The sequence below is a fragment of the Peromyscus leucopus genome, chromosome X (assembly GCF_004664715.2).
Source record: "Peromyscus leucopus breed LL Stock chromosome X, UCI_PerLeu_2.1, whole genome shotgun sequence".
Classification (NCBI taxonomy): domain Eukaryota; kingdom Metazoa; phylum Chordata; class Mammalia; order Rodentia; family Cricetidae; genus Peromyscus; species Peromyscus leucopus.
In genome coordinates this window covers 64,208,957-64,236,698 of record NC_051083.1, presented here as the reverse complement: position 1 = coordinate 64,236,698, position 27,742 = coordinate 64,208,957, and the positions used below count along the sequence as shown (strand labels likewise).

The 27,742-nt window shown below is 39.1% G+C and overlaps 1 protein-coding gene and 1 pseudogene across 3 annotated transcripts in view; both read right to left on the bottom strand.

Annotated features, from left to right (window-relative positions):
- Window positions 1-1,398: 1,398 nt before the first annotated feature.
- The window catches only part of Uprt (uracil phosphoribosyltransferase homolog), a 37,743-nt gene continuing 11,399 nt past the window's right edge, over window positions 1,399-27,742 (bottom strand). For 2 of the 3 annotated variants that reach the window (XM_028891964.2, XM_028891963.2), the window contains 6 exons: window positions 27,056-27,098; window positions 23,162-23,231; window positions 22,070-22,132; window positions 19,148-19,309; window positions 18,393-18,491; window positions 15,524-15,768 (listed from right to left, as the gene is read on the bottom strand). In XM_028891964.2, coding sequence (XP_028747797.1) covers window positions 15,662-15,768; window positions 18,393-18,491; window positions 19,148-19,309; window positions 22,070-22,132; window positions 23,162-23,231; window positions 27,056-27,098 — 544 coding nt within the window. In that variant the 3' untranslated portion in view covers window positions 15,524-15,661. Of the gene's footprint in view, window positions 2,411-3,308; window positions 3,397-15,523; window positions 15,769-18,392; window positions 18,492-19,147; window positions 19,310-22,069; window positions 22,133-23,161; window positions 23,232-27,055; window positions 27,099-27,742 lie in introns of those variants that run through there. The other variant, XR_003736820.2, reaches the window with a different exon arrangement.
- On the bottom strand, window positions 4,867-8,127 carry LOC114708607 (annotated as a pseudogene).

The window sequence follows — 27,742 nt, the reverse complement described above, 5'->3', positions numbered from 1 at the left end:
AATGGACACGGGCTCTTATCCCTAACCAATAAGCAATCTGAAATTGACACCCATTTCAAAGGAAAATTTTATTTTCTCGAAAGAGTCACTGGGTAGATTAACCACATTTAGGGGCAGGCCCCAAGACCAGCAGCAGACAGCCAACACAAAGTAAAATCAATGGTATTTTTGTAGACTTTTTTTTTTGTCTCATATTGCTTTATTTGGGCAATTTTTTTTGCCTTATTGGTCTTTTACTTGTATATTATGACTTCCGGTTTGTGTTAAAAAAAAAAAGTTTATAGCTTTCATCAGTAAACCTTACTAACGAGCTACAGAAATCAAACAGCACACTACATACAGGTTCATAGACATGTAGACAATTCAATAGAAATGAGGGTCCCCAAATAAGCCTATTGACTTCAGACAAGTATGTGAAATCCATTCAATGAGAAGGGAATAGTCAGTCTACAGAATATCAAATACACAAGAATGAAGTCAGATATGTACATTATACCATATGCAGAACTAACTCAAAATGTATCAAAGATCATAAAAATACAGCCATAAAACTTTTAGAAGACACAATTGTCTATTTCAGTAACAAAATACTTGAAAGTTCAGTATTTTACAATGAGATGTTTATTTCACTCCTGGCATTATAGGTTCAAGGGCACAGTTTCGCCATCATTTCAGCTCTGGTGAGGATTTCATGATATTTGGCATCACAGTGGAAAGAGGGCATGCAAGCGGGAGAGACCACATGGCAAGGCTGGAAACAAGAGCCTGAGGAGGGCCAGCATGGTGGTGCACGCCTTTAATCCCAGCACTCAGGAAGCAGAGCCAGGTGGATCTCTGTGAGTTCAAGGCCAGCCTGGTCTACAGAGTGAGTTCCAGGACAGCCAGGACTACACAGAGAAACCCTGTCACCCTGTCTCGGAATACCGATAGATAGATAGATAGATAGATAGATAGATAGATAGATAGATAGATAGATAGATAGACAGACACATGAATACATACATACATCATACATACATACATGGAAAAGAAAAAATAGCCTAGAGAGAGACCAGCATTAATTCATATGGTATGGATAAATAAATGGTGGAACCTTTAGGACATAAAGCCTAATGGAGGAAATTAGGCTTTTGGAGGCATACCTTTAAAAGAGATCTCTCTCTCCTCGCCTCTCCTCTCCTTTCTTCTCTCTCTCTCTCTCTCTCTCTCTCTTATATATATATATATATATATATATATATATATATATATATGTATATATATATATGTGTGTGTGTGTGTGTGTGTGTGTATGTGTGTGTCCTCTCTCTCTCTCTTTCTCTCTCTCTCTCCCCCTCCGCCTTCTCCCTTTCTCTCTCCTCTTCTCTTAGTATTGTCTTCCTCCTCCTTCTGCTCCTCCTTCTCTTCTTCATCTTTCCCCCTTTCCATGTGGCAAGCATCTTTGTCCCACTCTACTTCCTGCCATGATGTTCTGCTTCACATCAGGTCCCAAACAACGAGGTCAAATGACCATGGACTGAACCATGAACCAAAATCAACCTTTCTTCCATTTTTTTGTCACAGCAATGGAAACCTAATACATTCTGCAAATACATACTCGTCCTTTCCTTACTTGGGTTCATTAAAATTTATAAAACTGAGATGAGCATACATCATACTTGATTAGCATACTGAAACCTTCAGCCCCACCAAAAACCATAGTAATAATGAAAGATGTAAAGTTATATTAAGAATGGTTGCAGGCTAGGCGTGATGGCACACACATGTAATCCCTTTAATCCTAGCACTTGGGAAGCAGAGACAAGAGGATCTCTGTAAATTCAAGGCCAGCCTGGTCTATATAGTGAATTCTAGGATAGTTAGGGCTAGCTAGAGAAAGCCTGCCTCCAAAAAAAGGTTTCAAACAATATATTCATCAGTCTTTAATCTATATACAATATACACAATAGGTCAAAGATGGAAAAGGGAGATAAGAGCAGCATCCCTATATGTCATTGAAAATCAGTTGGTACAGATTTGTGGTACTGTGATGTAATAAGAAATATACATGTGGCCTCTCCCCTGGATCCTGGCACACTACTCCTAAAGCCTTTAACGTCTCTTCAGTTGTAAGTGACTTTTTGTGTGTTAATAAGATGACTGATGGTCGAGGGATCCTGGATTGCCTTATGATGAGAACTGATTGCCTAGGAAATCAACCTCATTATTAGAATAGCGAAAACTTCAATCCCACTCTTCCCCAGTCCGCTTTCTTGGGAAAAGAAAAGGGTTAAAGGTTGAGGTGATCATCAACAGCCAATGATGCAATGAGCCATTCCTATGTACTGAAGCCTCCATAAAACCTCAGACAGGCAGGATTCCAGGCACTTCAAGATAGTTGAACAGGTGAGCTTCCTGAAGCAAGCAGGGCCTAGAAAAAAAATCACAGAAGCTGTACACTTCATAAATAAACGGCTCCGTGCATATCTTCCCTCTGGCTGTTATCTGCATCTTTGACTTTATAATAAACCAATAAACAAGCATTTATCCGAGTACTGAGCTATGTGGCAACTTAATCAAGCCTAAGGGTGTGATCTTGGGAGCTCTCAATTTCAAGCTGGTTGGTCAGAAATGGGTAAAACAGTCTGGAGACTGCAACTGGTATTGCAAAGTGGTAATGGTGGTCAGTGATGGAGAACGAAGCCCTTGACCTGGAGGATCAAATGCTATTTTCAGGTACAACAGGTCAGAATTGAATCAAATCAGACACTCAGCTGGCACTCACACCCTGGAAAATTGGTTGCTTGGTGTGTGAGGAGAAATCCCACATATCTGATATCAGAAGTGTTGTGGGGAGTGTGTGAAGAGCAGGCAAAACACTTTGGGTTTTTTCCCTTTATCTAGTAGGATATAAAGTAGATTCTGGCAAGTGGAAATATATGGATGATTCCCAACTTCTGATGAATTGACTTACAATTTTTGAATTTACAATGATGAAAAAGTGATATGCATTCAGTAGAAACCAAATATTGAATTTTTATCTCTTCCTGGGATAGTAATACGCAATATAATATGCCCTTGCTATGCTGGGCAGTGGCAATGAACCTCAGCTCCCATTAACCACATAATCGTGAGAGTGAACAACCTACACTCTACAGTATGCTGTGTTGTTAAGCTATGGTGTTTGGTACCTTGATATATTAAATTCACTTTAAATTGTGACATTTTCAACTGATCATGGATTTATCATTTGTTAAGAAACATGTACATTAACCAGTAAGAAAATAACTAAAAGAGTAATAAAAATAATTGAAGCAATTAAAGTATACCATTAGAAAATGTTCCCTTGATGCAGCTGTTCTCAAGTTGTGGGTCATGACACCTTTGGGGGTCAAAAGACTCTTTCACAGGAGTCACCTAAGACAATGGTTTTAGAAAACAGATATTTACATTACAATTCATAACAGTAGCAAAATTAACAATCATGAAGTAGCAATGAAAATAATGTTATGGTTGGGAGTCACTACAACATGAGAAACCATACTAAAGGGTCACAGCATTAAGAAGCTTGAGAACCTTAGTGTAAAAACAAAAAGTAAGTAAAGGGAGCAGATGAACCAGAAGGACATTTATGAAAATAACAAGTAAAATGACAGGTATAAAGTCAACTATATAACAATATTAAGTGCAACTGGATTAAGCAATCCAACTAAAGCTATATATTTATCAAAACTCTATAATAAATATAATTTAGACTTAAAGATAGAAGGAGTTTGAAAATAAAAGGTTAAAAACCATTCATCATGCAAAGAAAAATTGAGTGATTATATTAGGCCAAATATACTTTTTAAAATGTTAACTGAGAGACTGAAGATATGGCTCAGGGGTTAAGAGCACTTGGTACTTTTGTAGAGGAACTGGCAGCCCATAACCATCTGTAACTCCAGTTCCAGGGGATCTGAGGCCCTCCAGGGGAGCTGAGGCCCTCTTCTGGCCTCCCTGGACACTGGGAATGCACATGGTGCACATACATACATGCATGTAAAACACTAATACGTGTAAAAATAAATAATTTTCTAAAAATAAATATTAATTGAGATAAAGAGGTAAATTTTATGTGGCTGGAGTTTTTTTGTGTCCACCTGGCTCCTTCAGCCGCTCAGACCCAAGTAAACACACAGAGACTTATATTACTTATAAACTGTATGGCCATGGCAGGCTTCTCACTAGCTAGCTCTTACATCTTAAATTAACCCATTTCTATAAATCTATACCTTGCCATGTGGCTTGTGGCTTACCAGTATCTTTTCATCTCACTTCTCATGGCGGTGGCGGCTGGCAGCATCTCCTGACTCAGCATTCCACTTCCCAGAATTCTCCTCTTTCCTTATCCCACCTATACTATACTTCCTGCCTGGCTACTGGCCAATCAGCACTTTATTTGTCAATCAATCAGAACAACACATTCACAGCATACAGAAAGACATCCCCAACAATTTTATAATGATACCCAGTGGTGAAATATGGAATTATTTTCCCCGAGACCAGTAACAATAAATGATATTTGATTTCATCACTTTCATTCAACATTGACATGGAGTTCATGTCAATCACTTTGAGAAAGACGTCATCCAAATAGGAAACTGAGAGTAATAGGAAATAGGAAAGGAAGGAAAAATGATCCCTGTACATTGATAACATGACTCTGTATATGAAAAAAACCTAATGTATACTAAATTTAGTATACTAAATGTATACTAAAAATTAAAATTAGTAAATGAATTCAGCAAAGTTGCAGAATATATGATCAACAAAATACATTTTTATACACTAACAATGGACAAACTAAAAAGAAAATTAAGAAAAACTCATTTATAATACCATACAAAGATTTCGATATTTAGAAATAAATTGAACCAAGGATATAAAAGCTTATAGCCTGCCTGGAAATCACAAAACACTGCTACAAAAAAGGTAACATAGGCAAATAAATTGAAAGATATTCCATGTTCATAGATTTGAAAATTTAACATTAAGATATCACTATTACCCAAAATGACCTATGGCTTCATTATAATCTCTATCAAAATCCCAATTCCTGATCCTAGTTCTAAAATTCATAACAAGTTACAAGGGACTCTAACTAGTTAAACAATGAAGAAAAGGAACAGCAAAGCAAGAAAAGTAACTTTCTGATACCAAGATATACTACAAAGCCCCAGTAATCAAAATTAGCATAATAATACAAACATAGGGTAATGAAGTATAAAATTCAGAGTTCATAGACAAACATTTCTATTTGTTCTGGGCTATGGGTCAGTGGTAAATAGCTTGCCTAGTATGCACAGGGCACTGTTTTCAACCCTCAATGCTACACACCTAGATATGAGAAAAAAATAATTGAAATGTGCAGTTATAAATATTGTGATAAACTTAATCTGTTTTACTGTCCTTTCCAAGACGTGAATTATTGCTTTGTTCGGTGTTTTCATGCTGTATATACTATCTACTAATTGAGTCCCTTAGTAGTTATTTCATGACCAGATTGACTATTTCAGAATCATAGTGCATGGTTTTGATTAACACTTATTTTACTTAATAATAGTCCCCAAGTACTAGAGTAGTGATACTTTCAATTTGGATATGCTAAAGAAAAGTGATAAAGTGCTTCCTTTAAGTGAAAAGGCAAAAGTTCTGGACTTAAGGAAACAAGAACAATGAAGTATTCTGAAGCTGATAAGATCTGTAGTAAGAATGAGTCTCTTCCCATGAAATTGCAAAGAAGGAAAAAGAAATTTGTGTTAGTTTTGCTGTCACACCTCAGACTACAAAAACTATAGGCACAGCATGACAAGTGCTTGGCTAAGATAGAGAAAGGAATTGAATTCGTGGTTTGGTATTATCCCAGTTTTCAAGCATTCACTGCAGGCTTACAATTCATCCCTCAGGGATGCAGAAGGAATGACTGTAATTATATCATTAAACTTTTATGCCACAATTTATAAAGGCTTAATGGGACAAATTAAAATTTCACCCTCTCTTACAAAATTTGGACTCACCAAAAATGTAGCTCTATTGTCTAGTGGCTAAGATATCCCAGTGAATCTCTGTGTAACTCTATACAGGTAAGTGTGGTCTAAAATGAAAGCCTTTGCTAGACTCAGACACTGAGAGTCAACAGTCAATGAGTGTGACATTCCTTCCAAGGTGAAAATATTTAGGTTATAATCAACTGTAGGGCTGAGGCTACAGCTCAGTGCTAGATTGCTAGCCTACTACATGGCAAGGCCCTGGGTTCAATCCCCAACAGTCCATTGTGATAAAGAAGGTATAGCAGAATTCATGGCTATGGGAGTATGTTGTAGAGATTCCTCACATCCCAGGAGATCAGAAAAGCAGAAAGCAGCTGCAACCAGGAGCTAGGCTATACATAACCTTGAAAGGCCTGCCCCTAACAACCTATTACCACTAGCTAGACTCTACCTCCTAAAGCTTCCATTGTCCCTCAAAAGAGCACCTCCACCTGGGGAACAAGCACTCAAAACACAAGCATGTAAAATCATGTATATATGACAGGAAAGTAGAAGTGGAAATGTCTAACAGGAAGATGGTTGGGATGGGGAGCGGCAGTGAGGGACATGGATGGGGATGTATTCTCAACTTATAGTATTTACTTTTATAAAATCTTTAAAAATAAGTTCATTTTTAAAATTGACTTTATAAAGGAAATTTCAGATTTGAACAATAACGGCTATGATGGAGCTCTAGAAATAAACCTGTGTTTTTATTCTTAAAAAGCATGTTACAGTATAGGACTATAGCTTGGTAGATCACTAGCCTACCATGTCATGAGGCCCTAGGCTTGATACCAGGCACCTCCAAAGCCTTTTTTTCCAAGTTACAACTACTACAAAGGTTATCATTTGGGAATGTACTTCCAGGAATTACTCCATCTGGTCATCAAACTATGCAACATACAACAGACAGAATGATAACTGAGTAACTATCAACTTTGATCACCACTTAGAAAGATCGTTAGCTATTATGAATATAGTCACTGCCTGTGATGCTAAAGTGTTCTGTGCATAAATACAAACTACGCTTGTTTCTGCAGATTTTAAAACAGAGTTGGGGGATAAAGAGATGGCTCAGTGAATACAAGCATGTATTGTTTTTGAAGGGGACCCAAGTTCAGTTCCCAGCACCAACACTGGACAGCTCACATCTGCCTCTCTCCAGCTCCAGAGGATCTGAAGCCTTCTTCTGGGCCCCATGGGCACACACTCATGAGCATATAGCCAAACAAAAAGGCACACATATACATAATTAAAAATATAATAAATCTTTAAAAAGATAGAGACAATGTGTTCATGATGGAATTTCCATGGGAAATGACTACCTTGAGACAGGAAAGGTTAGGTGAGGTCCTTATGGCTTATGCAGAATGAATTCTTTTTGCTTTGACTGGATGTGAGATTTACTACTGAACATGATCTGTGTAGTATAGGAGATCACGGTGGAAGACCTCAGGAGTGCAGGACCTGCCATATGTCCATGGTACTGCAACTGGGGATATATTTGACCCCATGGCCATCAGGAGTGAGCCGCTTCTCAGCTACTATGTCTTTACATTCATCAGCAGTAAACTTGGTAAAGCCCCACATCTTTGAGTTGTGGATCTTCTGGTGACCAGGGAGCTTGAACTTGGCTCTACACATAGCCTCAATCACATATTTCTTTTTCTACAGCTTGGTGCAGATGGACATGATGACCTGGCCAATGTGCCCTGGAGCTGCCCAAAAGGCATACATATATCTACATGGAGCCTGTCTGGCCCAGCACAGGACATCTTGTTGATCAGATGACATGGGAAGGGTGGAGCCTTACTTGGATATGAAAGCCATCCTTGCCACAGCTCTTTACCATGTATTTGTTGGCACAAGTACAAGTGGCCATCCAGGGCTTTGGAGGAGAGTTGCTCATAATTATTTGACACCATGTGGACACAAAGTGGGAATTCAACATTTGCCTTCTTCTGCCCCAAGTCAAAGATGCAGATCTTGGCATCAGGAATGCCCTGGCAGAAGTAAGACTCTAAGTTTTGTTCTTACAATACCGTGAATACCAGGCTGGGTGGCAGTGGCTCATGATGACAAGAGGATCGATCTTGAGTGGTACACCCAAGTGTTGTTTTTTTATTAATTAAATTTATTCATTTATTTTACATCCTAACTAAAGTTTTCCCTCCCCCTCTCCTCTCATCCCCCCCCCCCCCCCCCCCCCACCTCACCCCCACCCACTCCTCCTCCTCTGTTTCTGTTCAGAAAGGGGCAGGCCTCCCATGGATATCAACAAAGCATGGCATATCAAGCTGAGGTAGGACTAAGCTCCTCCCCTTTTATTAAAGCTGGGCAAGGCAACCCAGCATGAGGACTGGGTTCCCAAAAGCCAGCCAAAGTATTAGGGACAGCCCTTGCTCCCACTGCTAGGAGTCTCAAAAGTAGACCAAGCTGCACAACTGTCACACATATGTAGAGGGCCTAGGTCAGTCCCATGCAGGCTCCCTGGCTGTCGGTCCAGACTCTGTGAGCTTCTGTGAGCCCAGGTTAGTTGTTTTTGTGGGTTCTCTTGTGATGACCTTGACCCCCTGTCTCCTACAATCCTTCCTCCCTCTCTTCAGCAGGATTCCCTGAGCTCTGCCCAATGTTTGGCTGTGGATCTCTGCATCTGTTTCCATCAGTTACTGGATGAAGGCTCTCTGATAACAATTGGGGTAGGCACCGATCTAGTGTCTCTGGGGCTGTGGATTGTAGGCATGGTTATCCTTTACAGCTAATATCCACTTATGAGTGAGTACATACCATGTCCTGAGTCTGTGTTACCTCACTTAGGATGAATTTTTCTAGTTCCATCCATTTGCCTGAAAATTTCATGATGTCATTGTTTTTAACAGCTGAATAACACTCCATTGTATAAATGTATCACATTTTCTTTATCTGAGAGTAAGTTATTTCCAAGCATGATTAGCATCCACGTAATTTTTGTCGGGAGATCCAATATCTTTGGGTACAAAACATGTTTTCAAACTGTGCTAAGGTAATTACAATGGCAACAACATGCCTGACGGATTAAACATTGGTCCACAGGACAGATATGAGCTATGTGAGAAATAGGTACCAGTGTAGGCATAAAAACCTAAAGAGCCAGGAAGGCTGGGGGAAGGATTGTTGTGAGTTTGAGGTCAGTCTAGTCTGTAGAGTGGTGTAAGGACAGCCTGAGCTCCAGAGTAAGGCCTTTTCTCAAAAAAAGACAAACTGAGTCATTATTTTTCATTTATTTAAATTTATTTTAAGTGATCCATAAAAACAAAATTTGTACATATCAATGGGATACCAGATGATATTTCAGTACATGTACACATTGTGTAATATTTAAATCATTTATCCTTTTCCTTATCATTACTTCTTCATAGTAAAAACAAAATATTTCTTATGTATAGTACATTAACGATGATCTCCAGCCACCCTACTATGTAATAGCACAGCAGAACTTTCTTATCTAAGCAACTATAACTTGCGACCCTGTTCAACCTTTTCTCATTCAGTCATCCCTCCTGAAATTTTGGTAACAAGCACTCTACTCTCAACCTGCACGAGATCAGTTGTCACCAGATTCCACATAGTAGAAGTCATACAGTGTATGTGTATCTGTGGCTGGCTTGTTTCATTCACTTAACATAATCTCCAGTCTCATCCGATTTAGTCACAAATTCATCACTTTGCATGACTGAATAGTATCCCATTGTATAAATGTACTATGCTTTCTTTATACATTCATCCCTTGACATACACTTTGGCTGTTTCTATTTCTTAATTATTGAGAATACTGCTTCAATGAACATGGGAATGCAGATGTCTCTTCAGCATATTTTCATTCTCTCTGCTTAAATACTCAGTAGTGTGACTGCTAGAGCAAAGTGAATTTCCTTTTAATGAATGGCATTCACAAGAAAATGGTGAGTTAAGTGGATTAGAAGAGTAGAAGGGTCACTCTTCCAGAAGACAGGAAAAGGAAAGGAAGGAATCAGCCTGGAAAGATAGTAAGGCTTTAGCCACCTGGGCCCGACAGATTCCTTGAATCAAGCTGGACAATGTTAGGACTTACAGCTGGGCAAAGGCTTGTATCCTGAACAAACAGGGTCTTTAGACCAATTTAAAACAGTTGAAGCCTGACCCAGATATGAATCAATAGCCCTTCCTGATAGGCAATGACATATCAACACTTGTGGAATTCCTCTAAACCTTCAAACTTCTAAGTTCTCTGAAGGTCAAAACAACTTACAATAATATGCAGTGCTTGTTCTCACCCCAAGAATGGAGTAAAGGAAGTTGCACCTGATTTCACAGCAGAGAACTAGAAATAATTCTAAACTACACCCTTAGATTTGCCGTAAGAAACCCACCCTGCCCAGAGTGCTGGTGCACACCTTCAATCTCACTACTTTGGAGGCAGAAGCAGGTGGATCTCTGTGAGTTCGAGGCTAGCCTGGTCTGCATAGTGAGCACCAGGCTAGCCAGGGCTATATAGTGAAATGCTATCTCAAAACAAAAAGTAATAATAATAATAAAGAAAAAACAGGCCCTGCCACATAACACATAATGAAAAAGTCTCAGAAAAAGCCGGTGGATTGATAGATGACTACTTTTGTCATTACAATTATGTGCCTCCTCAATCCATATTGAAGATCTAATCCCCAGTACTTCAGAATGTGACTATATTGGAGCTAGGGCTTTTAAGGAAGTGATTTGGTTAAAACAAGGCCATTAAGTAGGCCCTAATACAATCTGACTGCAGTCATACAAAGAGAAAATCTGAACATACAAAGGAACACCAAGTACATACATACAGCTGGAAGACCATGGGAAGTCAAGTCAAAGAGAGGTCTCTGCAAAGTACACAAACATATCAACACTTTGATCTTGGACCTGTGGCCTCCACAGCTATGTCTGTTGTTAAAACCATGCAGTCTGGTATTTTGTTACAACAGCTCAAATAAACTAATATACTGACTTGGAACCTGGACATGAACAAATCCGGCTGAACTGTGATAGTACCTTTCCCTAAGAACATCTGGCACATGGTTAGGAGCCAATTATTTGGAGGAAGTATAATGGTTATCTTAGTGACCTGTGGAATAAAACAACTATGCTATCTCTTTGTGATATGGTGGGAAGTGGGCATTGCTGGTGAATTCAAGTACGTTAAACAGGTCACAGAAAGCATTGATAGTTATACGGATTGAGCAATTTAAGTTTCAAGATGTGAAATCAATGGAAAATGACATGCCAGGAGGTAGTGGCACACGCCTTTAATCCTAGCACTCGGGAGGCAGAGACAGGTGGATCTCTGTGAGTTCAAGGCCAGCCTGGGCTACCAAGTGAGTTCCAGGAAAGGCGCAAAGCTACACAGATGAACCCTGTCTCGAAAAACTAAATAAAATAAAATAAAAGTTCAAATAATGGTAGACAAAGGGAAAAATAATCAGATTAATATAAAAATATTGAGGTGTATATAATGGCTTTATAAGATGGATTAACTGCTTCAAGTCTATTTATATTTTACATGGAATCCTCTAAATGTTGGATATACTCATGCTATTATTTCTATAATTTATCTGCTATATTAAATGTAAATGCTCAGAAAAATACAACAGCCTTCCTTTAAGGGAGACTGGGCTGGCCAAGCGTGGTGGTACATGCCTTTAGTTCCAGCACTGTAAGTTTGAGGACAGCCTTTTCTACACAGTAAATTTCAGGACAGCCAGAGCTACATAATAGAGAGACCCTGTCTCAAAAAGAGAGAGGGGGAAGGGACTGGACCAATGTCCCAGAGGGTGGACTTAGTGGAAAGAATTGACACAAATGTTATCAAGACATAAAATAGAATCATGAATAATACTCAATCCAAAAGAAGGTGAAAATGAGGAAAAAGTAAATCAATAATTACATGACATGAAAATTATCTCAACACTGCAAAAAAAGGCAGACATTGTCAAACTGCACTTTACAAAAAGAAGGACACAGCCCTACAGCTGCTTATAAGAAATTCAGATGAAAACATAAACATGTTCAAAGTAAAGCTAGTCAAAAGAAAGCTGGGATCATTAGTATCATCAGCTAAAACAAATTTCAGCACAAAGAGTATTAACAGGTACAAAATGGAACATTTCCGAATGGCAAAGGGTCACAATATCAAGAGACTACAACAATTCCAACAGTCTGCACTTAACAAGAGTGCTCCAAATGAACGAAGCAAGCCCTTCAGAGAACTGAAAGAAGAGACAAATACAACACTTTAGTCTGAGCTTTCAATATCCTTCTAATAATCAACAGAACAATTAGTGAAGGAGTAGAAAACTTGAACAGCTTTATCAACCAACTGAACCTGACATTCGTAGCAAACAATACAGGATCTGCATACATTCCAAGTAAGCATGGAAGATTTACCAAAGGACAATAGTTTATGGACAAGATCCTATGTCAAAAACCCTCATAAATTAAAAGGATTCAAATCATAACAATTATATTCTCTCACCATAATGGAATTAAATTAAGAAATAATATCAAAGAAAAATATGGAAAAATGGCATGAATATTGCAATTAGTTGACTATTCTAAAAGACCCTGGGTTGAAGACAAAAAGAGAAAATATTTTTACCTGAATGAAAACGAAGACATATATATAAAAATAGCTAAATTGTTATAGAAGTTTTATATCATTAAATGCTCATATTATAAAAAGGAGAAATGTTGGAAATTAAGACACTGAATCAGAAACTGGAAGGGTGGGGCCCAGCAATCTGTAGCCCTCTAAATAATTACGATGCAAGTCATACTTTGAGATCACTGCTATATGTTATTTGCATGTCATTTTTGCTGTAGCCTTTATTCTTCAATAAAGAACCTACACAATTTAGACTGCTCTGAAGTTCATGTCACTAAAGTCAATCTTACTTTCAGTGGTCTGTTAATCTTGTGTTGACTTTAGAAAATAGAATCCTGCAAGTGATTAACCCTGCAAGTAAGAATTTGTTTGCTAAAACATTCCAAAATTCAGAGACCAGAGTTCTATCTGCAGGGGTGTAGGGTACAAGTATCAGTGGGGAATATGACCTTATTGAATAATTCCTACTGTTTATACTGGGCTTCCCATGTGGGAATTAAATGTAGTTAACTTTTAATCATGTTCGTTGCTGAAAAGCAGCAGACATTTGGATCTAAATGGTTAATGATATAAAAAGAATTTGTCTACGATGGGCATACTGGTTGTAAGCCTTTCATCCCAGAACTCAATGAGGGTGATGAGTTAGGGTCAGAGTTGACTACACAGAAAGTTCAAAGCCAACCTCGGCTACAGAAGATCATGTTTCAAAACAAAAAAAGAATTTGCTTGAAATTCGGTTTTATACCTACAGTTGAACGTGAAATTATCTCATGTTCTGGAAAGCACTTCAAACAAAATACTGCAGCCCAAAGAAGCACCAATTCCACTCAGCTGCAGCAACTCTCAGGTTGGCAGGCCAAAAAAAATATTTGGGAGATAAAATCTGGCTCAGATACTTAAGCTACCCTCAAACTCAAAATCCTCCTACCTCAACCTCCTCAATGCCAGGGTTACAGGATTGCACTACCACACCCAAATTAGTGAACATCATCTTTCCGACTGGTTCAATGTAATAATAATGTCAACAGATCTGGTCCGTCGGAATTTGCTGCTCACATCATTCCTGGGGACACCGAACTAACAAATGTAAATAAAACTTTCAGCTGGGCAAGGTGGTGAACACCTTTAATCCCAGAAGTCAAGAGGCGGGAGGATCTTTGTGAGTTCCAGGCCAGCCTGATCTACATAGGAAATCCCAGGCCAGCCAGCGAGACCCTATCTTTAAAAAACTTCAGTAAGAACTTGAAGGCAACATTCTGCCATGAAAGAATGATGAATTTTAATTTTATTATATGATAGTCTTCAAAACTAAAGTAGGTGGGCATGGTGGTGCACACCTTTAATCCTACTCTGGAGGCAGAGGCAGGCCTCTAAGTTCAAGGCCAGCTTGGTCTACAAGAGCAAGTTCCAGGACAGCCAGGGCTACACAGAGAAACCCTGTCTCAAACAAACAACAATAACAAAAGTAAAAGTACGGCGGGTAAAATCCAGTCAATCTACTCAAGGGTGCTTTCCTCCTCTGAGCCTCACAGACCTTTAAGCTTTAGTTCTTCCTAAGAGACTACCTTCTGCTCTTTCTTAGGCTTCTGAACAGAGTCCCAAAGCAGCTGGCTATGGGGCCATGAGAGTGTAATTCATCCAGCCACCACAGTTAGAAGTTTTAATATCAATGTAAAATGGGATCAGGGTTTTCTAAGCACATTTCAAAAGTGCAAAGATTGAGTCTAAGATTGTTTCTCTCCCTTTCAGTAGCTTACATATGAGCACATACAAACTTTATATATTTTTAAAGAACATTAGTTTTTGCCTATTTTAATACAGCTATAGTTGTAAAACATGCAAAGTAACTAAGTCCCAAACCAAAGGCAACTAGTAGAAACAACTAAATTTAAAAGAATCCTGTTGATTTACTTATCAGCCACAACATGCAGCAAAGCCTCCACTCTCCCGCACACTTTAGAAAAACTCCTCAGTTCCTTTGTAGAGAGCTGACTTCGCTCTCTCTTGTCAGCATCAGGCATTCGTGGTTCAGTCTTTGTAGATTCATGTTACAGATCCAGATACTGAAAAGGCCCTGCCGTCTTTATTTTTTTCACTGTATTAAAGCTTTGCAAGCCCCTTCCCTCAATCCCCAGTTTGGGAAAGGAGCCAGGAGGAACACAACAGTTTAGCCGAAGAGTTAACCAGACATCCTGGGTCTGAAAAATTAAGCGAGGACATTAATGGCAACATAAAATTCCAGGATATATTCTTGTTCTCTCTTCTCCAAGGTGCCTGCATATATAATACAAGGAAGTAAAGAGTACGGACGGTTACAACAACCACATACAAGAAACCACCCTAGAGCCAAAAGCACAGTAAAGAAAATGTAAACTATAGTGTGCCGAAGAACTAACTCTTGTTTGGGTTTCTTTGCAGCTGCAAGCAACCTCCAAACCAAGAGGGTCACAAGTTCGACAGTTTCCATGCACTGAGTGAGGGTGTGGTGATTTCCATGAGCAGACGATTAACATTTCCATCTTTCTAAGCACTGTGGGTGTGCTTCATTGTTGAGTTTGGTACCACATGTGAGGAAATGACCAAATCAAACAAATAAACTTCCAATATTTCTTGTTGCTACACCTACTTCCAATGTTAAAAGGCATTCCTAGCTGGGTGGCGGTGCGGTCGCACATGCCTTTAATCCCAGCACCCTGGAGGCAGAGGCAGGTGGATCTTTGTGAGTTCGAGGCCAGCCTGGTCTATAGAGTGAGATCCAGGAAAGGCGCAAAGCTACACAGAGAAACCCTGTCTCGAAAAGCCAAAAAAAAAAAAAAAAAAAAGAAAAAGAAAAGAAAAGAAAAAAAAGGTATTCCTAATGTATTTTCTCCATTATTTCTCAAACAAATTAGTAAAAACAAATATGAAATTCATTTACAACCACAATATCACACAAAGTATTTCCTCTTCCTTTAACAACTTAGTCTGTTCCAAAGTATTTCTGTCCAAAATGTGTAGGTGCAACAGGATGAACTTCAGTAGTTAAAATTGTGATCTCTGGAAATTCTTGAATGATTGATTTGGCACCTTCAAAAAGTAAAAATAATTGTTATTACTGCAAGATTTTGGTAACACTAGTTAGAATTCAGGAATTTTATAATCATTGTCTCCAGACTCAATACTGACAGAAAACAGGGAACAATCATCTTTGGATGCTGAGTTAGGGATGTTTAATCTCTTTATACAATATCTGGTATCTGAAAAGCTTTGCTAGTAGTTCAGACCATACTCCTACCCACTCAATAATTTGGTCTGAAAATCAAATTGTTCAGTTATACCAGCTTTGGCTAGAATCAAGTAATATGGCACTCTCTAAAAGGAAAATCACATGAAATGAAAGTTTTCCAACTGAAACACCCTAAAACAAGTGTGAAGGCGTCTTTGGTCTGTCAGAGAATGCTAGTTGTTTAGAAATAAGGATTCAAGCTTAAGATGAGGGGATTGGGCAGGGAATTTAGACTAGGTGGGACCCCAAACCAAAAAGCCACAGTGAAAGCTGCTACACAATGTGGATTTTTCAGTTTTAATGCCAAACAATGGGACACTGCTCCAATTAACACAACTACAGCTAAAGAGATTATTTTTCTTTTGCCAAAGGTGGATAATTACTGGATTATCTTAATGTTTTCAATGTCACCAGTGCTCCATACAATGGGCAATCAAGCAAATCACCCTTTGTCACCACTAGTATTTGAATTCCAGGTACATTTAGGTTACAAAAGAACAAAGTAATCCAATAGGCCACAATTAGACACAACAGCGTGCTGAGAATAGCCTTTCTAACACACATGCTGTGGCTTCTGAGGTCTGCCTGAAACCTGGCCTAGCCGGAAATGAGAGAACAGCCTAACTAAAGAAGCCATCTATTTCTCTTTCAATTCTGAAACAAATATAATTCACTGTAAAACATTTAGAAAATGTCCAAAAAAAAACCCCAAAAGCTTAAAAATGAAAGTCATTTAGAATTATGCCTGAAAATAACCACTGTGTGTATGCATTTTGAAACCAAAATTGAAATAGCATTGTATATCTTTCTAGCCACTCACATTGAGGTCAAATCTATTTGGTTTTATTTAAAGTCTGCTTTTGGTAGTTAGTGTTATAATTTGTATTTGGTCATCTCTAAACTTATTGGTAACATTTCACAATATTTCTTTATATTTGTATTGCTTCTTTGAGAAATTCATGCAGTATATTTTGATCTTTATTCACACCTCATCCCTACTCCCTACCCACTCAACTTCACGTGTTTTTGTGTTCTCTCTTTTCCTCTCCTCACCCTCAAACGATCAAGCACAGGCTGGGTTACCCAACTCCTTTGGTGTGTCGACCTAGCAGGGGTCAAACCATTCAAAAAACTGACTCTCCCTCTCCCGGCAGCTATTAGAGGCCAGTAGCTTCTCAGGTAGCGGTAGGAATCCATGTCTGCCTTCCCTATCTCCATGCTAGGATTTTATTTGGCTTGAGCCTCCACAGGTCTTATGCATGCTGTCACATCTTCTATGAGCTCACATGTGGAACAGTCTGTAAAACTCTGTTTCCTTAAAGTCATCCACTACTTCTGGCTCTTAAGATCTTCCACCCCTTCAAAAAGGTCCTGAGACTTTGGAGGAGGGATGCATTTCACAGCATGTAATTGCCTTGTTTGTGCTGCTTTTTCACACTTGCTATCTATATTTTTATATCACTAAATGTTGTTTAAAAGCAACTTCTGTAAGGTATGTAATATATCCTCTAAATAGATATTACTTATATACCCATTTTCTTATCAGTCATTTATGTAAGTCCATTTGTTGCTGTTGTTGTTTTTGAGACAGTCTTGCTATATAGTTAGGTTCTTTATGTAGGGCAGGCTGGCCTTGAACTTGCACTGATCCTCTAGTCTCTGCCTCCCAAGTGCTCGAATTACAACAATGTGTCACCCTTCCCAAACACCATTTACATGCTTTCAAATTACTTCTTATACTAAATGACTCTATAATGAAGACCCTAGAAACTAAATTCTTATGCCTCTATGATTGTTTTCTTGCCACGTATTCCTAATTGCCCTAGATTGTTTGGTAAGAAAGCCAGTCTTAATTTAGGTACATCTCTTGCAGGAAATGGGGAATAGATGACTTCCTCACATGTCCTTAAAACAGACATCTAATTCAAAAATGAACATCTGATCTTCATGTCACATTCCAAAGATTACTACCAGAGAACCTGGGTTCGATTCCCATCACCCACATGGCAGGTTACAACCATCTGTAATTCCAGTTCCAGGGGATCAAACACCCTTTTCTGGCCTCTGAGGTACACAAACATACATGTAGCAAAACAACATACACATAAAATAAAATAATGAAATAAAAAAATTAACATCAGTATGGTGGAAAACAAGCCACACATGCTAATTAATATATGCCTATGGTCTCAGTTGCTTAGGAAAATGAGAAAAAAAGGATCAGTGTGCGATACCTTGTCTCAAAAAATCATTTAATATTATCACTAAGCTTAGATATGACAAACACAACTCATAACTACCAAAACTAGATTTAAATTGAATAAGGACATACAACTCTATTTTTCCTTGGAACGAGAGGCTAGAAAGATACATACTATCTCTCATCACTATCTGGAGCTCCACTTACAGCTGCAACTTAACTCACCATGGGGAGTGGAGAAGAGACTGAGTAGGATAATAACACTGGGTTGAACTCCATGTTCTATAAGAACCTTTACAGCTTCAATTACAGTGTTTCCAGTGCCTAAAACAAAAAGGCAACCAAACCCATTAGCAATGTTAACATCTACATTGAAATGGTCTTGAATTAAGGGCAATACAGTAAGTAATCTTAACATAAGACTTGACGAGTGAACGCTTCATCTGAAAGTGTTTGTTCTTTGTCAGTGTTATCTTTGATGACAGATACAACATAAACAGGCATCAAATGTACAAGTCCTAAACTCACTTATTGCTTGAGATACCAAATTTAACACCACCACCACCCCTGCTCACTTCAATGGGAGACCATGATATGAGAAAGTACAGGGATGAGAGCAGAATACTAGAAAAAAATTACCCATAGAAAGGATAAAACCTTGTGAAAATCACTAAGGTAAAGACAGAACATGTTTCAATATATTTTCTGTGTTCTATATATTTTGCCTCATTAGGTCCTTTGCTTCAATGTGTTCATTTCAAAACAGATGTTCTTTGGAGCTAACCAAGTTTGACTAATGTATATTCCCTTATTACACAATAAAAATTTCCCAGTGAACTGCCCAGGGCAACTCCAAATCCAACAGAGAAAAACACATTTAGAAACTGGTTTTGCCTTTTATATAAGGGTGCGTAGGAGGTAGACACTAACTTGAATTTAAACTCTAACAAAAAATTACAAATGTAACTTAAGCCACTCACTGAGAATTGGATACATCAGAAGGACTTTTCTGCGATAAATGTCTGGAGGGAACTTGGCATAATACACTTTGGCCTTTTGTGTCTCCTCATCGCTCTGAATCAGGATCTTCCCAATTCGTATGGATCGACAGCAGTCTCGTAAACCTTGCTCCATTGCCTCACCTTGAAGAAGGAAATGAAAAGGAATCAAGGACAAAAGGGTTGCGGCAGATAGAGTGCAAATCCAAGAACAGGCTGAAGCAGAGTTTTTCACTGCTATTAATACAAAAAGAGCACTATCAAGACAGAAGCATTCTTCTTTCTCTTCTACTGTGCTTATATTTTATTCTTAGTAGGAACTCAATGAAAGCAGATGAAAAGCTTGCCAATGAAACCACGATAAGCTAGACTTATTGTCTGCTTACAAGCTATGGAGCTCTTCTGCTCCCATGATCACGGAAATAAAAGCTTGACTGGATTGTTCCTTGAGCTTCTTCTGCATCAGAGATACTTTTCCTCATTATTTTAAAAGAAGATTTGAAGCCAGCTAAATTTGTCACTTTCATCAGAGAAAAATATGAAAGATTCATGAAAGACTGGGGACTGTAGGCCAAAGGATTTCCTTTTAGATAAAAGTGGCCCGGATTCATCACTTAGTTCAACAATGATTTCACTGACACACGTTTTCCTGCAAGTAGTGAAATAGTAGTATGTTGTTCTCCCTTCCCCATAGAGCCAACTTGACCCCCACTCCATTGGTTACTAAATACAAGCTACATTTCTTTAATGTGTCTCTGTGTGTAATGTTTGTAGACATGTTCACATGTGAATGGGCACACATGTGTATGCATGCATGTGGAAGCTCAAGGTTGACTTCAAGAGTCTTCCTTAATCCCTCTCCATCTTATTTTTTGAGGCAAGATCTCTCAATTGAACCTAGGGCTTCCTGGTATGACGAATTTGGCTAACCATCTTGTTCCGGGATCTCCTGCCTGTGCCTTTTGAGTACTGGAATTACAGGCAGGCTGACACACTTAGTTAAACTTCAGTCTTCACACTTGTATGGCAGGTGATTTAACCCCTGAGATATCTCCCCAGCCCCTAAATACAGGACTATTCCTAAGTCTGAATTCCATTAAAGAAGTGTTTTCTAAAAATCAATCATTCTCATGCAGTTTCTAAGATTTTGCATTACTTTAAAATCTACCAGTACTGGTATTTACTTAATAGTTTCTTAAATTAACTTTTCATTTAAATTTAAGAGGAAACTTTAGTGCACTAGTGTAAACATATAACCAGTTTCTTCTAAAAAGAAATACAATAAACAGGTGGCTTTTAAGAATAAAAACAACTATGTCAAATCTGGGGATGGAGTTTGATGGTAATAGTGTGTGTATAACATGTACAAGATTCTGAATTCAAACCATAATACCAAAACACAAAGGACAAAAAAAAAACCCACAACCTCTCAAGTCTGCCTTTATCTCTCTGAATCACCTGGTAAACAATAGAGGTGTGTTGTGGGATATTTTTCTCACACTCTGACACTCCTGAGACTATACCTTGGATAAGGGGGCAGAGCTAGTGACTAGCTGACCAGAATTGGCCATAGAGAAGCCAGCAATTTGGATAGAGAAGATGTACAGGAAGGAATGGGTAGAGACTGGAGTTTGAGCTTCCTCTTGGTTCTGGGACTAGGGAAAGACTTGTCTCTTGCAGTATCTCTGGCCCAAAGCAAGGTCAGCTAATTGCTACACAGCCTCTCTGAGCTAGCATGTCTTCACCTCAGCCTTTGACTCCTGTGTCTTATTGGTAAATGGAATGATAGAGACTTAATTTAAGCCTACATAGCATGGCCAGAACTGAGGGACCACAAGCTCCATCAGGCCAACGCCTAACTGGCTGGTGAAGCACTGACTGAGGGGCCATGGGTAGTAGATGATAATTAAAATATCAGTAGATTCATGTGCAGCCACTAAGCCAACAGAAAAACATCAGAGGTGCAAGGACCAAGCTGCGACTCTCAGAGAAGCTGGGACTCTCAGAGCTGAGAAGAAACTATATCCAACTTCAAATGCTGAACACCACTATCCTGAGAATGCTTTCACTGCTTAAGAGCTATCTTCCTGCAAGAACAGAGCCTAAAGCTCCTTTTGTAATTGAAGTGTTCAATTGTTCACAAACACAACCAGAGCAAGAGAAAAATGAATGTTTCTATGTTTTAAAAATCCATCTGTTTCCAGTGCAAACAAGTGAGGCTTCCAGCTCTTGTGAAAAAAAAAAAGTTTAGTTTGCTGAAGAGAAATCATTCCTCTGTAACGGGTACACATTCTCATCACAGGCATGCCATTTTGCTGCACCAAAGTTGTTAGTTAAGATGATCAGTTGGACTCAAAGCATCAATACAAAATGTATAAGATCAGCAAGTGGAAATATCTAGAGCTAATGACAGCTAGGTGCTTTTGCCTATGTAGTCACATATTCACAGAATGTAAAATTTAAAATATTAAAGACGTCCAGCTTTTGGCAGAGTTCCCTGCAACACAGAGAAAAACAGAGGAGGCATTTTCTCCAGCCAGGTATCCAAATGTTCTGCTTCAGAATTTAATTTATGCCACATTCCTTCAGTCTGCAAACCATTCTCCCCAAGACAGGAGCATCCTGTCCTCCCAGCCTGCTATCCTCCCAGCCTCCTTTGAGGCGTTTTAAAAGCTGGCTTGCTCGTGGGAGCAGGCCACTAGGGACGATGCCTGCAATTACAATTAGCCAAACTTAGCAGCACATGGGCCATGACTCCAAGGCACCACGAGGACAGGCAACACAGGTGGTGAGATTTAAGCAAAGGCAGGATGCAATTATGACAAACCAGCCCGCCTCTCTCCTGGAAAACAGCAACCGTTTCCATGCATGCAAAGAAACAAAATCATACACATGCAAACCTACCGCTCCTCATTATGCTGACCCCACAATTTCCTTTCTCAAATTTCACTCCTTCATACTTGTGCCCTGTTGGGAAATAAAATAAAAAAAATAGATGCTTTATCATTAGAGCAATGTGCATATTGTATAAGGTGATCATGGTTCAAAGCAGATGAGCACAAAGCAACCCTTGCCCAGACACATTGTATAACACCTTGGGTTTCGTGTAAAAGTAATGATTCACAATTTTTCATAGTCGTTTCTTAATTCCTCAGAAGAAACCTGTGAGAATAATTGGAAGAGGAGGGTTTCTTCAAGTGGGAATTGGACTTATTATAGCACAATATTCACGTACACATCCTCCAAATTGAATTCAAAGGAGAATTACTGCAGCCCAAGAATACTAGATACCCCATCAGTTCACACCAGGGCCTCACTGAGAGCCATAGCAGAAAGCCTCCTCATTCCATCCCTTAACAAGTAGAAGAAAGAGGCTGAAATAGTTATCAAGCTACTCAAAACTTGGTCTCATTCTGAATGGCGTCAATTATGCTGCAACGACTCAGCCCTCAATTGTTCATAGTCAACCCTTTGAATAGAAGAGTTTTCCATCATTTATAAAAAAAAAAAATCAGAATTTCAAATCTCTGAAAGGGGGATTGCAGGCTATTTTTATTAGAACAAAGAACCTCCAAATCTTATCATTTTTAGTTTTCTTTCCCTTTTCCACATCTCATCTTTTTTTCAACCCGGAGTTTCTGTGCCAAACCAGTCTCCAGCATTTGTTAGTACCAGTGGCTTCCCCACAGAGGTGAAGATAAGCTGCCAGCAATTCTTAACTCTGGTCCTGGTGGGCTGCCATCAGAAGCGACACCTGCATGCTGAAGAGTATGTAATAACCTTTAACTTGAATTGACAAGCAAGCCATTAACAAAAAGTCACCTACATAGATTTCTTTACAAATGTCTCTTTTTTTAAGATGTTAAAAAAAAAATAGCTCTACCTAAACTCATTTTTCACACTGATTTTGCACAAGATGCCTTCCGTCCATTTTCCTCCCTCCACCCTAGTTCAGGATTTTTATGAGGAAAAGCTGAGAGTGCAAGCCGTGATTACCTGTGGGCGTGGTCACCATGCATTCCTTATATGGCAGCTGATTCAGTCCCTCTTCTACAACGAGTCTGATCTACAAAGTCAAAGAAAGAGGAAGTTGAGGGCCTTCAGAGGCTCCTGCTAGCTGCCAGCCTCGGGAGCTGAGGGCTTAGCTCATGGAGGAAGGAAGGGGGCCCCTACCTTGTATTAACTCCAGGGACACATCGAAATGACAGGCTGCTTTTTGCTAAGGACCCAACCTCCACTTGACACGTAACTGTCACCAAAGGGCTCCAATGAGCCTTCTGAGTCAGTCAAGGATATGAGAATGAAAAACTTCAAAAGGATTTATAGCAAAAACAACATCGGTAGTAATAAAATCATGGGTTACTGTGGAAAGTGCCCACCTAGAATTCTCTACCTTGCCTAGTACCTTTGAAATCTTTGCAATTTAAAAATGAACTTGTATTCATTTTTAACAAAGGTCCACCATAATACAAATAAAACCTAACAGTCCTTATGAGAAAATGAATAAGTAGATGGGCTGGAGCAATTTACTAAGTCTGAAGGAGGACCCAGTGGAATTTCTTGGGACTCCTCAGCCAAAGAAAAGTACTATGAAGGCTAATTAGATAGCAGAGAAGCAGGTAGAAGGATAGAACTCACTGCCAAAAGTTGTACTATGACTTTCACAGGCATCCACAATGGTATGAGCAGGTGTGTGCACACACACACACGTACATGCACACGCAAGTAAAGAAATAAATATTTTTAAGATGTTAAAACAGAGTTTTATGAGTCTCGTAGCAATTATGTGGTAGAGGGGAAGAATCACTCAAAATTGTTAGAGACAGCCTCTCCCAGCGAGTTCTGAGCAACCGAGCCCACTAGAACAAAGACAGAGCTGAGCCCGTAGCGCACATTTTCTACGATCAATATTCCGTTGCTGATTGAGAATCAGGAACAGCAGGCAGAAGTACGAAGCCTCATTCTCTGTTATCACAACACATCACCCTGCTGCCATTAAAAGGATCAATCGGAAATGGCCCATCACTTTGTGCCCCTGCAGAATCAGAGAATGGGCCCAGAAACCTTTTGAATAGTGTATGCAAGAGCACACTGACTGCTAGCTACCACCTTCCTGACTATTGTGTTTGCTCAAGAGAAAATTACAGGGGAGAAATTTTTTCTTTCAAAAGTCCCTATCTCTTTCCTCTAGTAACATACCTCAAACAAGCCTTGTTTCCTGCCCCATCACCTGAAACTCTGGGACAGAAATTATCATGTCTGTAAGAGCCAGAGGTTGGAGAGGACTGCTGTGAAATATTGTTTTCTGGACATGGCTGGGCCGCTGCACACTCACCACAGGTGTATTTGCTGACACAAGAAAGGCACAAGATCAAGCCAATCAACACTCCACATACATGGAGGAGGAGCTCACAGGCCCCACCCCTAATTGAGGCGCTATTAGCAGTTGATGGCTTCTGAAGGAGGAAGAGTCAGGTATGGCCCCTGAAAGGTTGACCCCACTGCATTGGATGGCCTCACACCCAGGTGCATGTGGGCAGCATAAATTAGACTCTGTCAGCTTTGAAAAGAAAGAGGATATGAAGTTGGCTGGGAGTGAGAGGAGTTCGGAGGGGGAGTGAGGAGGGATATGATCAATGTATATTGTACACACATATGAAATTTTCAAAGAGTAAATAAAAATATATAAGCATAGGTGTGGAGACAGGTGTGTCTAAGTCAGAGGAGAGCATAAAACTAGAAGAATGACTAAAATTCCTTTAAAGGATGGGTTGCAGTTCAGTGGAACAGCATGTGTCAAGTACACTCAAGGCACTCAGTTCAACCTTCCCCACCACTCTCTCCCAAAAATAATTAAGATGTAAAGAACTGTAGGAAGCAACTCTCGACAAACTCAGGATAACATCAATTGCCCACTATTAGGGATGGGACCCTTGTATTGAGGAGATGGTGGACTGGAAATCATCAACAATAAAAATATAAACAGACCACTTAACCCCAACTCATCATGGTCCTTCAGAGCCAACTCAAAGAATTGAGAAGCCCAAATTACCATACCCTATGTGAAGTATGCCACATATCTCATTTGGCTAGGATATAATACCTTTTGTTTCAGAGAAGCATTTTAGAATACCCATGAACTTGACTCCTACTTTCTATAACGAAAAGAAACATATGCATCTGTCCTTAGGCTTGTAGTCCCAGCTACTTGGGAAGCTGAGGCAGAAGGAAAATTTCAGCCCAGAATTTTGAGATCATTCTGGAAAAAAAGAGAGACTGTCTGAGAGAGAGAGAGAGAGAGAGAGAGAGAGAGAGAGAGAGAGAGAGAGAGAGAGAGAGAGAGAAGAAAGAAGGCACAAGGGAAACAAAAGAGAGATGAAAAAAATTTACCAGAAAGCAGAGACTCCTGCACTCTGCTCAGCAGCCATCAAGGCGAAAGTTCCTAATGCCTCAAAACAGTTTGGGTTTTTTGTTTGTTTTTTGCTGAAAACATAAAAGAAGGCTGAAGAGATGACTCAACTGATGGTAAGTACTTGTCTTATAAACATGAAGACCTAGGTGCAATCTCTAGAAGCCACATAAAAAAGCCAAGTGGTAGCATATGCTTTATAACAGGAGGATCTCCTGAGAACTTGACAGCCAGTCAGCCTAGGCTAACTGGCAAGCCCCAGATCCCAGTATGAAACTTTATGTGGAAAAAAAAATGAGGTAGATGGCTCCTGAGAAGCAACCAAGACTGATCTCTGGCCTCCACACTCAAGGTTGACCTTTGGTTTCTATATGCAAGCACAAATATGCACCTCCACAAATACACACATACATACAAAGAAGAAAACATGAAAAACAATGGCTACTGCCCCAGGAATGTCAACCATATTTCTCTTGCTGCTACCAATAGTTATTACTATCCATGTAAGTTTAAATAGAATTGGGTCTCTCAACCCAGAATATTTAAAGCCAAAAGCAGAAGAGGAGTTGCCTATACTCTTCTAGAATTTATGCTCTAGGAAAAATCAAAATTAAAAGTTTCATGCCTGTTTCTCATACTTCTTTTCCTATTTTCTTTGATTTGATTATACCTACAAAGTTAATAAGCCACATTTCTTTCTTAAGCTAAATACTAACAACAGTGTTAATGTTGTAAATTCCCCAAGAGCAAGGATCATATCTATATTCCTAACTGTCTTATCTCCTCCCTCCCCAAATAGTCTAGTGCAGAGCCTAATATCTACCCAGTGTTTATTTTCATTAATGAAGAGCATTAGTCTTAGCAACTAATTATCAATTTCATTCCAAGAATGGAGCATACTTAGGTATCAACATAAGAATGAAAAGCTGTGGCAAAGCAATTTGGCCTGAGATGTATACTGACAATATAAGGATTAGGTTTGGTCAGGACTTAATAGGATGCCCTTGAAGAAGGAGTATACAGTCCAACTTAGAATTTTATATTGTGAATATATCACAGGGCAGAAGCAAAACAAATACAATTCACATTGTAAACTACAAAAGAAAATACACTAGTTTTTGCACATTAGCTGATACACAGAGGTGAATGCTAGGTCTCAGAACATACTTAGTTTTCTTCTAATGTGCCTTAATTCATTGCCCTAAGATGAGGCATTTTATGAGTTGCTGAGAACCAGACTGCCAAGATCCATCTAAGAATGACAAGGAGTGGATTCATAGGCATTGCTTTGGAGTAAAAGGGAATGAGGCAGTGCTTTAATGCTCTAATGGAAAGAACACTTCAGAAGCCTAGTACGACAATGGTTACTCAGTGCAATCTCTCTCAACCCCAGAATGCTCCACAATGAAAGAGCCCCCTGGTCTACCAGGATCATATCACTGTGCATAACAATGAAATGAAAATGGAAAGCCTCCACCTACCAAACGATCCGCAGAAAACATGAAGTCCCCTCTACTGGCTGTCCTAAAAAAAACAGTACAAGTTTTAGTATTAGTTTTAGAGCTTCAAGGTCAAATATAAAGTTAATACACATAGTAACACTGATATTAAGACCTATTACATACTAAAAGCTGAAATGTTTATGTGTACAATATATTTTTACTAGGATACAGACATCAAAATGTGATGACTTCATAAGTATTATTGGAAAAGCTCATTTGATTACTTGATATCAATATTTGAGATAGGAATTGAAGATCATGTGATCTCCACTGAGCTGACAGAAAACAAAGATCCCTTGCAAGACAACAGCAAGGCTATAAGCTCAAATTGAGAAGAAACTTTACAATAAGAAAACTAGCTTTTCCCTGCCCTCTGTTCACCTTGCTTTCTATGCATACAGTGGAAATAAATAATGCATCTACTTTGTCTCTAGTCCTTTGGGGGATTATAAGAGTTAAAATAAGTCTTCTCTTTTTGTAACTGTCTTCAAAAACGTGTAACTTAATTTCTAAGCCCCCTTTCTCAAATCATTTATAACTTGTTCTTTTGCCCTGATTTCCAGTGAAGCCCTTCATTCCTTAGATTTTTCTGTTATTTTCTTCTGGTTAATACCATCTTATCCTGAGGTACTCAAGTAATAGTAATCTAGTCTTGCACATATCCAC